The following is a 17,233-nucleotide window of genomic DNA, read 5'->3' on the forward strand; positions in this document are numbered from 1 at the left end:
TTCTGGAACTTACATCTTTAAGAAGCCTTCCTATTGATGAAAGCCTGTTTATGTCTAACTTATATGTTCTTCTAGATCCTAGGAGAATGTCTAAGAAATGGGGTTTCCTGAGTTTTTTAGTTGTAACTTAATTCTGATAGTACTTATAAATGTTTAATCTGTAAAAAAGAACTGAATAAACTCCTATATGCATCACTTATTCCAAAATAAGAATCCTCATCAAAATAGGATGTCCTTTTGCTGTAAATAATCTATTTGATGTTGGTACTTCCTTAAGGGGGTTTGTCATATTTGTGTTTAGAAGGAACATCCCATGGATAGTTAAAAGGACAAAGGGAAAGGAAGGACAAAGCCTGTAAAGTAACAGGCTTGCAGATAAAAAATACACAAAGGCACATTCAAATAATAAATAACAGTTTATATTAAATTTAAAAACTCTCACATAAAAAAATAGCAAAGTATAATTAATGCTTTTTCTATCTTCTTAGGAAAAGGACATTTAAAAATACTATAAATTAAAAAATCAAGTCCATTCCTTACATTTCCGCATTCCACAGTCCTTACTCATAATTACACCAAGATCTGTTTCATTTGCCTTCTATAAAGTATTTCACATCATAATTGTGTACTAGAACTTCACTTTTTGAGGTTGAGACTTGGAAAATATGGCTAATCCAGTTGAGATGTGCTGTAAATGTAAAATATACCAGATTTTGAAAACTTAGTATGGTAAAAAAAAAGATTAAAAAAAATTTTTATTGCTCGGCTAGTAGCTGGAAGCCTTAGGATGAACTGGCTGTGGCACTGGCTGCCCTCTCGGGTTAGGTGTTGTCCCTCCGCAAAGTCTGTGCTTGGCCAGTAGTGTTCAGTTTTGGGCTCCTCATTTGTTGGTGCTGGTGGCAGTCTTTCTTGTGGCCGTGGCCTCTGACACTTTGTCTTCTGTGCAGCGGGGCAGCCACATCCCACAGGGCAGTCTCTGGAGATGCAAGGCCTTGGAGCCAAAGGGCCATGGTGCACGCCTGACTGCAAAGCTCTCCAAAGGCTGCCGCTCCCCTGGTGATCTTGCTTCTGCCTCCAAGACCAAAGATAAAACTCAAATTTTTATATTGATGTTTCAGATATATAAATTCCCCAAATTTGAATTGTAAATGTGCTACTAGAAAATTTAAAATGACACCTGGCTCGCATCAAACTTCTATTGGACAAGGCTGGTTTAAAGCATTTGAAAATAAGTTGGCTATAGCTTTAATTTACCAGTGTCTTAAATACTCACCACTGCTTTTGCAAGTGGGAACTGTAAAATAACAATCCAGCTACTTCTATGCATTCTTTGTTTTTTCTAATGAACATTTATTATCGTTTATAATCTTAGACTTACAAAAAGGATTGGCATTTAAGACATGTGGCATTAAAGATGCAAACAATGAACAAATGAAATTTCCTGATTAATTGTGAACTACATCTTGCCTCTTATGCCAGGTGCAAAAAGGGGGTGCCTAGAGGTAGGACTAGACATCTGGGAGAACGCAAGAGAGTTCACTGTCTACTTGTACACAAGCTCCAATTCTCTAAATCATCATGAGTGCTCCTGCCTGGGTAACTGTCATTGTGACTGTGCATGCTACTGTGCTCACGCTCCTGTTTCCGTGGGAAAGAGGCGCTGTTTTTCTGGCACTAAGAATTAAGAGCACATACTTGGTCAATAATGATGGTACAAGCAATTTTGTTTCTTTGCATATCCAGTATAAGTCAGACCTTTCACAATAAGCTTCACTGGTATTAATGTTCTGACATAGGGACTTATCCATAAATTATTTAAAATGGCGTGGTTAATGATTTTCAGTAAAATACACCATAGTGATTTTTATTTCTTATTGCTTAAGGGCAATTTATTTTGAAATGTTGCTTTTGTATTATTTGCTTTCTGGCAACATACTGAACACTTGTTTTCAAAAGCTTCCTTTCAAAAGTGGCACAATGCTATCCACCATCCATCTTCAGGCCTTTCTGCAAGGTCATCTGATGTGAGTTTCTAGTAATACTCTGGTGCATTCACTTCTTCTGGAAGAGCAACTGGTACAACTACCCCCTGCCGGTGCAGCTCTCGGAGAACATCTAATATTGAGTCTAATTCTGTGCGGAATTTATCCAGCTCACGATTCTTCAACTGTGCGAGCCTTTTCCATTTTTCAATTTCTTTGTTTTGTTCAGTTTCTACAACTTGGTGGGTCTGCTGTATTATCTGTAAAAAAGAAAAGTTCCATATTATGGTTATAGCTTACAGTGGGGGTGAAGAACATGTAATAATCTCAGTTAGCCTACGGTAAACCAGTGAGCTGCATGTCAGGGAGAGAGAGCAGTGCATGTCTTACCCCGTGGGCTCAACTGAGACAATACACAGGGTTGTAGGTGGACAGCACATTCTGATTCTGATAGGGAGTTAGGAATTTTACAGGCTTTTATTTTTTTAAGTTGTGAATTAAACAGTGCTTTTTAAAAGCAATATGAATTTCTAATATCTTGGCACTTCAAATGCAGTCAAGACAGTTTTTAATACACAACACACAGCATCAGTGAAGCAAACATAGCAGTAGAAATGATGATAAAGCCCACACGCAGCATGTCTCAAATGGCAGCCTGTTTTAAGCCTACGACTTTACACATGTTTACCATATTTAATCCTACCAACATATGGGATAGATATTTATTCCCATTGATCAGATCAAGAAATGGGGCACAGATAAATGAAAAATAATTTGCTCAAGGTTTGCACATAACATACAGAGTCAGGATTCACACCTAGGCAGCCTGGCCTCAGAATTCCTGCTCGTAAGTAACACAACAGACTGCCTTGCAAATGTGAGTCAATTTAGCCAATTGTGAAGCCAGAATCCCCTGTTGAGTAACTTGTAAGACAGTTATTAAAATTTCAATATATCTCATGAGGAATCATGAGTTTATAACAATCATTATAAACCCCAGAAAGTGAGATATACAAAACCCACCAGCTAGGGCAAAAAAACCAATGATATGTCTAAGTATTAAACATGCTGAACCCCTCCATGATTATTTATAATTCTGCTTAGTTATAGATTAACTTAATAATTTAAGAAAATCCAGAAATATGTAAGAAGGTACTTAAGGGGAAACCAAAATGCTGTGTGAATTTTCAGTTCTAATATTTAAATACTATACTTTGAAGATTTCGGATGTCTACTACACAATGAAATTTGGTATTTAAAAATTTTCCAGTTTTAAGATACAATTGATAGAAAAACATTGTATAAATTTAAGCTATACAATATAACATGATGTGTGTATATATTCGGTATTATTACCACCAATATGTTAGCATCCATCACTTCATAGTTTCAAAATTGTTTCCTTGTGTTCAAAATGTTTAAGGTCTACTTTTAGAAGACCTTTCAAATATACAACAGAGTATTGTTAACCAACTTAACACTTTCTACATCACCTCACCAGAACTGATTAGTTTCTACTAGAAATTTTGTGCCTTTTGATTACTTTCACCCAATTTCCCCACACCCACCTGTGCCTCTAGCACAATCTGATCTGTTTCTATGAGTTGGGTTTTTTAGATTACACATACAAGTAAGATTATACAGTAATTGTCTTTGACTAATTTCACTTAGCACAATGCCCTTAGGGTATATCCACATTGTGCAAATAACAAAATCACCTTTTTATTTAATGGCTAAATACTATAGCATTGTGTGTCCAGTGATGGACACTGAGATTGTTTCTGTGTCTGGGGCATTGTAATGTTTATGGTTGTGAGGTTATCCCTTTGGGATAGTGATTATTGTTTTCTGGTACATACCCAGAAATGAAATTGCTGGATCATTTGGTAGTTGTTTTTAATCCTTTAAGGAAATTCCATACTGTTTTCTATTCCCCAAACAGTGCACAATGTTCTAAAACCCTCACCAGTACTTATTTCTTTTCTCTGTAAAGACAGTTATTCTAATAGGTAAGAAGTGGCATCTCACTATGGCTTTGATTTGCATTTACCTATTATTTGTGACGCTGAACACCTTTCCATATAGCTGATAAGTCATTTAAAATTCACCTTTGGCCTTTTCCTTTTTTTAATTGGATTATTTTTACTACTGAATTGTTTCTTAGATATTTTAGCTATTAACGCCTCATAAGATATGTGGTTGCATAACTGCTAGCTGGTCTTCCTGTGAGAGTGACTGAAAGTAGAACAATCCAGGTTGCCATCTTGATGCTAATCTATTACTTCACATGCTGTGTATGAAACTGAAACCATCACTTTCTCTGTAAACCAAGGATGTCCTAAATGTCCTACTACATATTTTCTAAGTAAATAAAGCAAATTTTATAAACTGTATTTAAATAATATATCAAGGCTTTTAAATAAATATAAACCAATATAATTTTTTTTAAAGATTTACTTTTTATTTATACAATAGCTGGGATACAGGCCAGAGGCTCGGGAGGGTGAGAGGATTCACCAAAGACAGAATGGGGAGCAGAACAGGCAGACAGACCGAAAAGTACTGCTGAGGGGAGCAGTGGGAGCGACATACCATGTGGGAGTCTCCCTGGCTGGCCAAGAATCGAGCCTGCGCTGCAGAGGCTGCAGACAGCTTCACAGCGCTGTGCTCAACCCGCTGCACCACCAGGGAGGCCCAACCAATATAACTGGTACATTACATACATAACAAAATAATTTGTCATAAGGTTGTAATACAGCATGTGCCTATAACAGGTAAAGAAGCAAATATTTAACATATTTACTAACAACTTACAACCATTTTCTAGAACAGGCATATTAAGTAATTTATATGGGAGTGTTCTGAGCTACAGCTGGTTGATTATGGCTGATGGTTTTGTGGTTTATAATGTTTTTAAAGAAGTTCAGATAAAAATTGTTTAAGAATGAGAAATCAACTATATCAATATTTTTGTCTTCCATTTCATACTTCTTAGTTCCTATAAGGATAAAGAGCTAGAACCTTGATATGATTAAATAGAGCTCAAGTTTCTCTATGGGAGTCAGGTCAGCCATAAAGTGTTACAAGTTTGTTGGTTTTTTAAGAAAGTAAACATACGTTTGTATGTATTTATATGATCTAACCTGCAATGTGGTGCATTTGAACTAAGGAACTAATTAAGGTTAAATGAGGTCATAAGGATAGAATCCTGATGAGACTAAATTGGTGTCCTCATAAGAAAAGATGGCAGGCCAGGCAGCTCTCTCCTCTGTAACGCCTCTTCCCCCACCCCACAGTGCACACACACAGAAAAGGCCACCTATAAGCTGGGAAAATAGTTCTTACCAGAAGATGAATCAGCTGGAACCTTACCTTGGACTTCTAACCTCCAAAACTGTGAGAAAATACATTTCTGTCTTTTACGTCATACAGTCTATATTTTACAGTGGCAGATTCAAGCAGACTAACAGACTGTTCAAGCAAAGTTAAGTATCTATACATCATAGCCTTCTGCCATTTTTATTTCTCTGTAAATAAGTATGGTAATTTCAGTATTGGTGCTAGGTATATAATATTTAAATGATCAGGGGCCTCCCCGGTGGCGCAGCGGTTGAGCGCTGGGTTGCGAAGCTGCCCGCGGCCTCTGTGGTGCCGGTTCGATCCCCGGCTGCTCCCCGGCCACCGGAGGAGGGGCCCACATGGCGCGCAGACCTCTCCTGCCGCCCGCTGCTCCCCTCAGCAGTGTGCTTCGGTCCTTCTGCCTGCTCTGTTCCCCGCTCTGGTGAATTCTCTCACCCTCCTGCGCTTCTGACTGTACCCAGTGCTTGTATAAATAAATAAATAAATCTTAAAAAAAAATATTTAAATGATCATTTTAGTGTACATTTACTTCTTGTAAAAATTTATTGAAGACCTGAATATGGAACCTTGATCTCTAAACCGTTTTCCCAGGGTAAAATATATAGCTTTTTAGGCACCCATGAATAATTAACAACACAATATAGTTTCGTTTCTCAATTTCTCCAGATATAAAGTAAAAGTCTTTTCTCTTTAAAGCTATATATTTATAATGAAATCAAAATACAATGGGAATAAGTTTTGCTAGGGATGACAAAGCTACAGCAAGTAAGGGGTACTTAAAAGTGAAGAATTAAATATGTAAGCATGATTTACCACTTTACCTGTTGAAGTTCCTGTTCTCTTTGCTCATGTCTCATTTCCATCTGTTTAATTTTCTTTTCTAACCCCATGAAATGTTTCATCTCTGGTGTATGGTTTTCTTTGGCTTCTTTCAATTCTTCTAAGAGTTTTGTAATCTAAAATTGAGGTATGAAGTAAAGAACTATGATCAAACAAAATATTTCATTTTTAACAGGTAGTCTTCAGAGGCAAGAATATTCAACACATCTTATATAAAATTTCTCTAGGTAAGTGGCATCTTAACAACAAAGCACCAGTTTAGTGTTTTCATTCCCTATATCTAGGAAGTTAAGGCTCATCATAGTTTAAAGCTGACCTCACATTCCAAAAGTTTCCAGATGATTGGGCCACTTTCTGTCTCCCAAGCATGCCAACCTGGTAGTGGCACTCAAAATGAGGGTGGCAATTTCTTTGTTGCATTCGGCTTTGCTACAGGTATTAATAGGGTCATTATATTTAGATTTGAACAATACATTTAAAGCACCTAACACAGTATAGCTCCCATCACATAGAAAGAGTTCAATAAATATGAACACTTCTTTTGTCAACTCCCTATAATTCTGTTTGTAATTCTCTTTTGCCTTTTATCACTGCTAGAGTAATTCATTCCACAAACAAATGTATATAAAATAGAGATATGAAGTATAGGATTCCTCTGTGCTGGCTGCTGTCATATTGGGTTGTTGGAAAAGTCATGACATATTTTTGCTTGAAAAACATAGAAAAAATACGTCATGACTTTTATGACAACCCAACAGGTTTCTTGAGGATACAGAAATGAAAGACGATGTCTCTTCACAGAGGCTTACAGTCTATTACAGAACCATTTTCATACAATGGCTCACAGAAAACACAGTAATACTTTTAAGCACTATGAAGTGGAGGGGATTTTGAGGTACCTTTAGATTAGACTTGGTAAATAATTAATTGCATTTTCTTTATACCATTTTTTTAACTGTTAAGAGCAAAGATAATAAAAGGCAAATGAAAAATATTAACATAAGTTTCATATGTAAACACAATACTAAAACCATCATACTCTTCCTAAATTAGTTAAAAAATGTGAAAATACAAGAAAATTAAATCGGAGGCAAATCTAAACATTTTAAATGTGGAACACCCTGATATCACCAGTGATCAAAGGAATGTGCAGACTTTGAGGTCATGGGCAGAAAGGCCAGAGAGACCGTGTGTGCGACAGGTACTAAGCATGAAAATCTTATGTGACCAAACAATGAGTACTAAAAGTTATATAAAAAAAGCACTTTACATTAAAAAAAGTGAGAAGCACAGTCATATACATACTGGTCAAATATCACTTCAACTTCTATGATTTTTAGTTACTCATTAAACAACATTTCCAGTCATCATTATCTTGTGACAGCCACAGGTACCCCATTCCTGTTGTACAAGTCAGGAAGTTCTGGCCAAGTGAAAGCAGCAGCTGAATGAAGGAGAATTCAAACAGAGTGTGCTACAAAGGAGCCCAGCCATAACCTGAGAAGCTGTGTTTGAACAGAGTCTTAACAGATCAGTGGTGAGTAGGTGCTATGCTAAGCATTTTACAGATACCGTCTCAGTTAATTTTATTCATCAAACCTTACATTTTGACTCCTCAAATGAAATGTAAGCTCCACAAGAACAGGGCAAGGCCTTCAGATGTTTTAGTTATTACTCTTTCCCAAAAGCCTGTACTAGTAATTGATACCTGCGCATTAAATATCTGTTGAATGAAGAATGCTAAGAAGGAGAACTTATCGTTAAGAAACCCAAGGCAAAAAATGTTTAAACATACTAGCAAGTGGCCCCAGGGGAAGAGTAGATACCATTCATCTTCCATTTGTAAGAAAAATGACCTTGTGTTAACTTCTAGCCCTGTTTCCATCTCACAAGAGAGGGGAGTCAGCCATCTATCAGGTACACTGACTGTGGTCAGAATGCCCCTGACTGATGGAATCATCTAGGCTAGGAGGCCTTTGTAGGAACTGAAATGCTTCATTACTGGTTTGGACAGTGACTCTTGTATTGGTATTTCCTTGTGGAATCACTGTGCATGAGTTATTCTAAGAGACGCTGGTTCTCATGGAGCATGGGGTGTCTGAGCCTGGGTGGTTCCTCCAGCTGCCAGATGTCTTACTCCCCTTACCTGTGCAGCTGTTAGAATTGCAGTGAGACCTGTTTGCATTTAAGGGAAATTCTTGAGGGTGCCTAGCCAACATGCTGTTTCCTGACCTGTATCGAGAGGAACAAGTATGACCTATGGTCTCACATGACTCCAGGTGTTTACTGGAACTTACTAGAAATCCTGATAATGGCAAATCAAGAATTTAACTCTAGATCTTACCATAAATTCCATGATTATTCCACTATTCATTCATAAAATAACAACATATAGCTGTAGAACAATTCAGATAAATCATCACGATTTTGATTATTTTTATGAATGGCCATAATAGTCCCTGTGCTTATAGTTAGAGATCAGTCTTAAATGCTTCTAAACTACTTAGAGTACTATACAGATTAAAAACAAAAAAATTCTTGATGAGAAAGAATCTATGACTAGTCAAAGGCAAATACTAACTGCAGAACAGAAAAAAAAAAGTGTCATTCCTCTCAGTTATCTCTAGGGAGTCTGAATAAAGATTAAAGTTTATTCTCTACATTTTCAGGGTACAAGAAAATAAATGAACAGAAGATAGTCAAACAGGATGGAAAAATAATATTAAAAATGAAATGTGATAAGTGCTGAAACATGAAATAATAACTTTGTCATTAGAGTACTTAAAAAGGCCAAAGATTTGGGGATTACTTATCTGATATAACATGAGTTGAAAAACTGGAGGCTCAAGAAAATTTTACTGTATAGAACATGTGATTTTTAAGACTTGTGGCCTGAAAACATTTCAGGTAACAGAAGCATGGAACAAAATGCAGAATATGGGAATAGCCTTTTCAGATTCCTATGGCTGATGTGCTAGATGGTTCACTTCCCAATGACATCAAGGTATTTGCGTGACTTGCACTGCAGCATTTGAAATCATTACTGTTTTCTTATGGCTATATAAAATTTCTTTCAAATAAGCCAAGCAGTGTTTTTTCACTTGTGGCCATAAAGAGGCAGGGCTTTGCCTCCCACAGCCTTCCTTAAACAACCAGAGAAACCAATCAATATATGAAAACAATCGTTTCAACACTGCCTAACAGCAATCTTTTTTTGCAGGACTGATTCCTGCTAGAAGAGAAACAAAATGAATTCTGTAATTGCTTAGTTTGTTGCCTGGAAGCAGTTTTGAAATTGGTGGAAAGAGCCTGAACAATTCCTGGAGCTCTCACGGGGCTGAAAGGGAGAGTCTTTCACAACACACAGGCCAGCAGGGAAGGACCTCGGCAGGTAACATTAGTGGGAATACATTAGTCCTGTTAAACAGCTCTCATAAACTCTGTATTAAAAGGCATGGGTGGAGCTGGAAGGGCTAACATGAAGCAGGATTAGCCAAAAGGAGAAAGACAAATACTGGATGGTGGCACTTATCAGTGGAAAACAGAAAAATAAAAGGGTCAGATCAAACCAGAAAACTAACATTTGAAACCTGATTCTGGAATGGGGGTGACCAGAAAGGAAGGGAGGAGAACAACACAGGGAGGGAGCAGCGGTAGGTGGTGGGGGCATTCTAGCAGGGGTGTCTGAGGGGGGTCTCCCACCCTTCTCTAATGGCAACAACAATGTAAACTAGTATTAACAGACTAGGAGTAAAAAATATTTTCAAAAGGCAGATTGTCATTACCTTTACGAAGAGAGAAAATACTTGTTTCCTAGTCAACAAACGTGAAAAATTGTGTTGCAGCTTTTCTATTTTCAAAATAAACTCAGAACGCTGTAACTTTGAATAAAATGGATTTTACTCTGTATCTTGCAAGCATGAACACATACTTTCTTTCACTGACTTTTCCTAAAAACTAACTTTAGGTTTGTGCGGTTCTATAAATTTATTGCTTATGTAACAGTTTATGTATATCCCCAAACACCTAAAGGAATGCACAATGCTGAACTGTAGTCAGATTCTCTCCATTTTGCAAAAAAAAACAAAAAAAAAAACAACAAAAAACCACACACAAAAAAACCCCCCTCAGACTAAAAATTAGAAATAAGAGGAATTAAACCTTAAGCACTCTTTTCCTCCCTTTCCCCTAGACCCCACCCCTTGTGATTCTCCCTATGCTCTGCTCTCTCCTTATGATTAACTGTTAACGTGCTCCAGTGGCATTTCTCAAAATTTGGAATTGTGTTATATCCTTGGTAAAAATTATCTGTGCCTCTAAGGTGGATAGTGGCACCAGAAACAAACATCTGCTGATTGCTAAGGAAACCTGCTAGGAAAGTCAAATACCTTGACTCATGTGAACTAGATTGCCCAGTACCTCCTTAGACTTGGCAATACAAAGCTCAACCCGTCCCTCACATTCCATCCTCCTATAATCACAGCACTCCCGCCATTCAGGGAGCTAACCCTGAATGGTAACTGACTCCCTTGGTGGCCATCTCTTATAATAAACTCCACACACAGACATTCTCATAGATCAGCATTGGGCTGTCTGGGCAAAAGCAAAAGACCTGGTTTGGTCATTTACATTTTTACATTAATCTTTTCATAATGCAATCAGTTGTACGTTTTGCTTCTGTGATTTTATAAATCTGAATTAAAAATGCTTCCCAGAACAGGATGCACAGTTTACCTGTTTTTTCCACATTTGGGTCCAAAGGACAGTGCAGTAATAAAAATGGTGACTTTCCAAGACCTATTTTCTTGGGATGATATTGTTACTGTTAATCCAGCAAGACTGCCATAGTTGCTTTACCTACTACCAAAGTTTTGGTACTTAATACAGAAATGGCCTTACCCATGCAATATTACCTCCTAAAAAATCAAAGAGAAGGACCTAACAACCCTCTCCATTTCCCTACTACTCAGAAAATTCCAAGAATACAGATAGTGACTATATGAGCTTCATCTGGGAAGCAGACTTTCTACAAACAAGTTTATATCAATATTTTCCTGACACGTGATAGGTTGTGTTAACCAGTACATATAAGCAAAAAAAAAAAAAAAAAAAAAAGGTTGAAAAAGCTAAGAAAAACAAACTAGCCCAATATTTAGTCCAGTATTTACCTCTTTTTGTAGGACTTCTTCTCGAACTTGAGAAACTGCAAGAGACTCTTGTTTATCCTTCAGTTCATTAACTTGTTTTTGGAAATGTTTTAGAAGGACCTAGGAAATTGTTTTAAAGTTACCAAATTAAAAGCTCTTCCTTGAACATTATTTGAAAAATACAAGAAAGTCAACAGACGACTTTTTTTGTACTAAAAAAAGGATCCTGATATTTTAACATTACCAAATTGTAACACAAATTTCCACAGAAATTGTTCATTGAATTAATAAACTCACTGAATAAAACTCATTGAATAAGTTCACTATTTTGTTTCAACATTTAATACAAAATACCACATATATTACAAATTAATTACTTCTGTAACTAATTGGCTTCTTTATTCTGAAGGTCTAAAAAATGCACTATAAACTATAAAGTCTAAGCATCTTGAAGACAGTGGCCAATATTACCTTTATATTTTGTAATTAAGTAGGATAGATTTTATTAAAGTGCTATTGACTAAATAAGATAACATGAGCCTAAAAGTATCTGAAAATGTCAGTCTCATGTTTTTAGACAAACTGAAATTTATAAAAACTTAGGAAAAATCTCTCTTATTTCTAATGCCTTTTTTAATAATCAAACTATGCTGATTTTGATTTAATTCAAAATTTACAATGTGACATTTAGAACTCTGGGAAAATAAGTATTTATGTAGGCATCCCCAGTGGCGCAGCAGGTTGAGGGCCACGCTGTGAAGCTGTCCACAGACTCTGCAGCGCAGGTTCAATTCCTGGCCGGCCAGGGAGAAACCCACAGAGGTCGCGGCAGACCTCTCCTATCTCGCCTGAGATAGGAGCACCTGAGATAGGGGAGCACCCCTCTGCAGTGTCTTTGGTCCGTCTGCCTGAGATAGGGGAGCACCCCTCTGCAGTGTCTTTGGTCCGTCTGCCTATTCTGCTCCCCTCTCTGTCTCTGGTGAATTCTCTCACCTTCCCATGCCTCTGACTGTACCCCAGAGTTCTTATATAAATAAATCTTAAAAAAAAAAAACAAACTTCTGATAGTCTTTAAAAAAAAAATTATGTATTTATGGCATAATGACATTACTCTTCTCTCTCTTAGACTGACTGTCCCTACTGTGTCATCATTTGATATAGTGCTGACACTGCCTAGTGACACCCTGTTCCTATGGTGGAAAAGTCAGAGGTTATCTGCTACTAGGTTGTATGAATAGTTACTTTGAAAAGCACTTTAAATATTTTTCATTAAAATATAAAAACAGAGGTCTTTGTTTCTGAGCTATTTGAAATTAAATTACAATATTTTTATACTTCATTCTTAAAATACCCCTTATATACTTCATTTTCTTACAAGACCAGTCATTTTATACCTAGGAAAGTTTAGAGTGATTTAGTATAAAATCCAATCCATATTCAAACTTTTCCAATTGAGGGTTTTATTTTTAATTAAGAGGCTACTAAATAATGGTGGGAGTGAATAATTATTCCTTGATGTTTTTCTTTCAGTTGGTTTCTAAAAATTAAAACCTACAGAAAAGTGATGAGTATCAAAAAATAGTCACAGACCCTTCAATTTGATTTAACTGCTAACATTTTGCCATGTATTTTCTTTTTCTTTTCTTTTTTTTTTTTGCTTTTCATGGGTATACCATTTGAAAGTTGCAGGAAAATTTCTATTTTAATGCTTTTCACCAAGGTCAAATACCATAGAACGAGGGCCTGATATCTAATTCACAGATACTCCAGGTAGAGACACATTTATCCAAGAAGACTCATCTGAGGAAATTCAGATGAGCTATCTGCTCACCCTATCATTCTCTAAGTATGCTTCTTAATGGCTAGCGTTAGGTATATTTTATCCTCAGTGCCTGGCTGTCTATAAACCCTGAGTCATTTGTTTAAGGAATGAACGGTAATAGGGCAGGAAGAATGACTAGGCTAATAAAAATAATTAGTTGGGGCTTAGCTGAAGGGAGATGGTTCAACATTCAAGTACTCACATCTTAATCCCATTAGCTATATCCCCCAACCATCCTTTTCCACTTGTTCAAGGAACAATCCATTAGCAAAATGTAGGGACAAGCCTACAAAACCACTAGAGACTAATTTTAAATAGCACAAACATATGGTAATGGCATCCTCTCCTATAAAAGAAATCAAGCCCACAGTAATTTCCCATTTCTATCACCAACCTCAAAAAATGAAGTTATTTCCAAATTAAATAATATTCTTTTAACAGTTCCACAAAAGAAATCAAATTGAAGGCAAAGGAAGTCATTTACCTCTTGAGATGCTATTTTACGATTTAGTTCTGCTACTTTGGAAGAAGAATTTTCTACTGCATTTTGGCAAAGGAGTAGCTCTATTTCTCTCTGATGAGATGCTTTAAGAGATGCGATGTGTGCTGCAGTATCTTCCTTGACCCTTTTAATGCAAATGAGAAAAAAACCCACGAATAAAAGTGGCTCTTCAACCTCTAACTCAGAGTTAGCACAAAAATAGTGTAACAGGTCTGGGAATTAAAGTAGCAAAGGGTGAGGGGGCACAAATGTTTTCTGCTTTATGTGTTTTTGCCTTGAATTTTTTCAACCACTCCAAGAGCTCACTATTATCGACTAAATTTTATAAAAGCAAACCTGAATTTTGGAAATAGTGAGGTACCTGGGGGGATCCCAAGATCAGCACAGCTGGGATTCAAGCCCAGCAGAGTGGGATCTCAAAGTCTGGGCCTTTCACAGTATTCCTACTCTGAGGAAATCCAAGGTCCTCTATGTTCTGTTTAGATTTAAAGCAAAGGGCCTGTATTTAATCTCTTAAACTCAGATTTTTTTGTCCAGATTCTTATTTATTCAAATAATTGGAATTATTTCCTTTAAAATCTCTAATGCTTTGTCTCTAGGCAATAGTTACAGGTTTTTGGCCCATCATATGACTTTAGGGCTAGCTTGTGAAAATAAAATGTTCTTTATGGTAATTCTTAGGACACAGGATAATATGCATCTTATTAATATGCACCATTCAATGTGACAGACTAGTTATCGGTCTGACAAAATATATATATTCAGAGGCGGCTTAATAAATGCAAAGTTATGACTGAAGAGTTGATACATTTCTTAGAGATAAACATTTCCTCTTATTCAAAATAAAAAATGACAGAATTTCAAAGCAGAAAACCCTGTTGATATTAATCACACAATTTAATCACTGTCGACATATTAATATTGCAAATCCCAAACTATAAACACATTTATTAGGTGCTTATTTGAATATGCTGACAAATACTCAATATTTGAATGCAGAATACTCATACAGTATCCTTATTTCTTCATGGAAACGGTGTGATTAGGGTCCAAGGAAAAACAAAAATCTAAAGCACTCATGACGTAAGTGAACTAATGTAAAGAAAAACCTAAATCTGGGGCTTGGAAACATTGTGCTTTACTTTGCAGGCCTAGAGTTGTCTGAGAAACAGACTAATAATACAAAAAAATTATAAATTATGTATAGGAAAACTTTTAGGAAAAATCTGAATTTTAAATTACTTCCAGAAAAGAATGTGGTCCTTTCCAAGTAGCTTCATTGCTACAATCACATTCACGACTAAAGGAACAAGATTTCAATTAGGTAACAACGTAGATGCCTTATGACTCAACCAGATGTGGTGGTCAATCAATCACCTAGCATTTGTTAGGGGCTTCCTATGCTCATTCTACACCTACTCCGGGTTGCAGAAGAAGCCGCATCTTACGTAAGTTCTCAGGAGCTATAGTAGGGCAATGTGTGACTAGTGCTTTCTTGGTATAATAAGTTGCACAGGAGTTGGAGGTGGAAGCAGGAAATTTCCTGGGAAGCTCCAGAATATATTTCAAGGAGGACTTGAAACATGAATAAGTAAACATGAATGAGTAAAAGTGAAGAAATTCAGCACATTAGGCCCATAGAGTAACATAAGAATGATGATGGACTTGAGATGTAGGTAATTTACTTGATACTTCAGAAAGTAGGTAGAGGGCAGAGTGACGAGATATAGGCTTATTTAAAGAATATTAATGTCTTAAAAGCAAGATGACTGAAGGAGACAGAAACTAAATCAGGTCAGTCAGGGTGGAGAAATCATCTACAGTAAGAAGAAATCAGAATAACAAATGTTTATATGGATGCACCCCATAGACTTTGAACCCAAGGAATAAAGGAAATAAAGCTGGGCCTGGCAATTGAAAAAATATATAGACTGGAATGAGGAAGTTGGGAAGGGGAGATAAAATGGAGGCAAAATTTGGCATACATTATTTATTCATGAGGAATAATCCAAGAGTCAGAGGTGTAACATCTGAGCTCAGGGAAGAGAATAAGCTTGAAAAGTAAATTTAGGAGTCATGGTTCACAAAAACTGAGAAAGAAAAGAGAATAAATAGAAAGCAAAAACTGAACCTTGAGAGAAAGTCAGAGTTTTGAGGAGGGAGAATGAAAAGGAGACAGGAACCAGTTAAGAGGCACAGAAAAGGAGTTTTTAGTTAGAGTTGCCTCGTCATTAAGGTTAAAGTAGGCAATTATTACATGAAAGCGAGCAACGCTGACATTTTCAGGGACAATAAGGATGGAGAAAACTCTACCAGATTGGGAAAGGTCCTTACTGAGAGACCGGTTTTAAAAGTGGTGGGCATAACAGCCATATTTAAGAGGAACTGAAGAAGAAATAAAACAAGAGGCTACTTGAGGGAAAACTGGTACCTGTGAAAAATTACCTTGGAAGAGGGGACCTTCCCCTCTTAATTTTCAACTAGTTTTAATAGAAGCTGTTCTCAAAACAGTATCTACCTATGGCAATCAATGATGACACTCATTTTCACAAAGGCTCAATGGGTGAGGAACATATTAAACACCACTTAGATACAGGAAAAAGACAAGATGGGTCGGTCTAAACACATGGTTCGAGTTGACGTGGAGGTTCAGATATTGGGCTTCCAGCAGGCAGAGGATCCCACTGACAGAGAGCTATGCTCAGCAATGTAACACGATTTCTTAAACTTCCATTACGCATTCAGTTCAGGGCTAACCTAGCTACACAGGGGAAATACACCTTATAATTTTTCGATTTTTATCTTTTTACAAACTGATATTTACAAGCCAATATTTTACCTTTTCATGGAATTTTCAAATTGGTTCATTGTTGCTTCATATTTCTTCTTCAGCTCATTCCTCTCCACACCTAATGTCTCTAGCTCAGTTTTCAATCTGCAGTTTTCCTGCAAAACCTCTGAAATACGGGAATCAGTAAAAGTTTGTGGTTGGTAAAGCTTGCCATTCAAGGTTCCAGGGAAGGAGTTAGCATTTCTTTTACCTGTGTGCAAAACATCTTTCTTCACCCTTTTTGCAGTCATTTCCTCTTTACCTTTGAGGTTCTGATTAGATAACATTATTCTTCTCTCCTTCTGAAGTCTCTCCACAGTTTTCGAAAGATCTTGTATTTCTCTCCCTTTTGCAGCCAGCTCTTCATTCAGCCTTACCAGTTTAGCTTTAGTATGAGCCTGTTCCACCTGGAATTCTATAGACTGGAAATCTTTATCATCTTTATCATTGTTCTTGAGTTCTAGTTCAGCATTCTGATGTTTAAGAACATCTATTTCAGCTTCAAGATTTCTTACAGTGATTTGATGGGCTTCCTTAATGTCGCTGATTTCCTTCTCTAGTGCTTTAACCCTGGAGTTGTCCTGGGGTGCTTCTTTCAATTTGCAGGCAAGTAACTGCTCCTGCTCCTCCAATCTCTGTTCATATTGAATCTGAAGAAAAGAACACATATAATGCCAAGACCCCTATTTAAACATTTCATCAGTTACAGAAACTATGCATTCTACCAAGTCCTCCCTCTTCCTTTATTCA

General features: G+C 36.8%; 1 protein-coding gene across 4 annotated transcripts in view; it reads right to left on the reverse strand.

Moving 5' to 3' along the window:
• Positions 1-405: 405 nt before the first annotated feature.
• Positions 406-17,233, reverse strand: part of CEP162 (centrosomal protein 162) — a 69,725-nt gene continuing 52,897 nt past the window's right edge. For 3 of the 4 annotated variants that reach the window (XM_054699011.1, XM_037520045.2, XM_054699010.1), the window contains 5 exons: positions 16,493-17,133; positions 13,636-13,777; positions 11,351-11,449; positions 6,164-6,298; positions 406-2,242 (listed from right to left, as the gene is read on the reverse strand). In XM_054699011.1, coding sequence (XP_054554986.1) covers positions 2,033-2,242; positions 6,164-6,298; positions 11,351-11,449; positions 13,636-13,777; positions 16,493-17,133 — 1,227 coding nt within the window. In that variant the 3' untranslated portion in view covers positions 406-2,032. The remainder of the gene's footprint in view (positions 2,243-6,163; positions 6,299-11,350; positions 11,450-13,635; positions 13,778-16,492; positions 17,134-17,233) is intronic. The other variant, XM_054699012.1, reaches the window with a different exon arrangement.

Source organism: Talpa occidentalis, unplaced genomic scaffold (assembly GCF_014898055.3).
Source record: "Talpa occidentalis isolate TD23 unplaced genomic scaffold, MPIMG_talOcc4v2.1 talOcc4.2, whole genome shotgun sequence".
Classification (NCBI taxonomy): domain Eukaryota; kingdom Metazoa; phylum Chordata; class Mammalia; order Eulipotyphla; family Talpidae; genus Talpa; species Talpa occidentalis.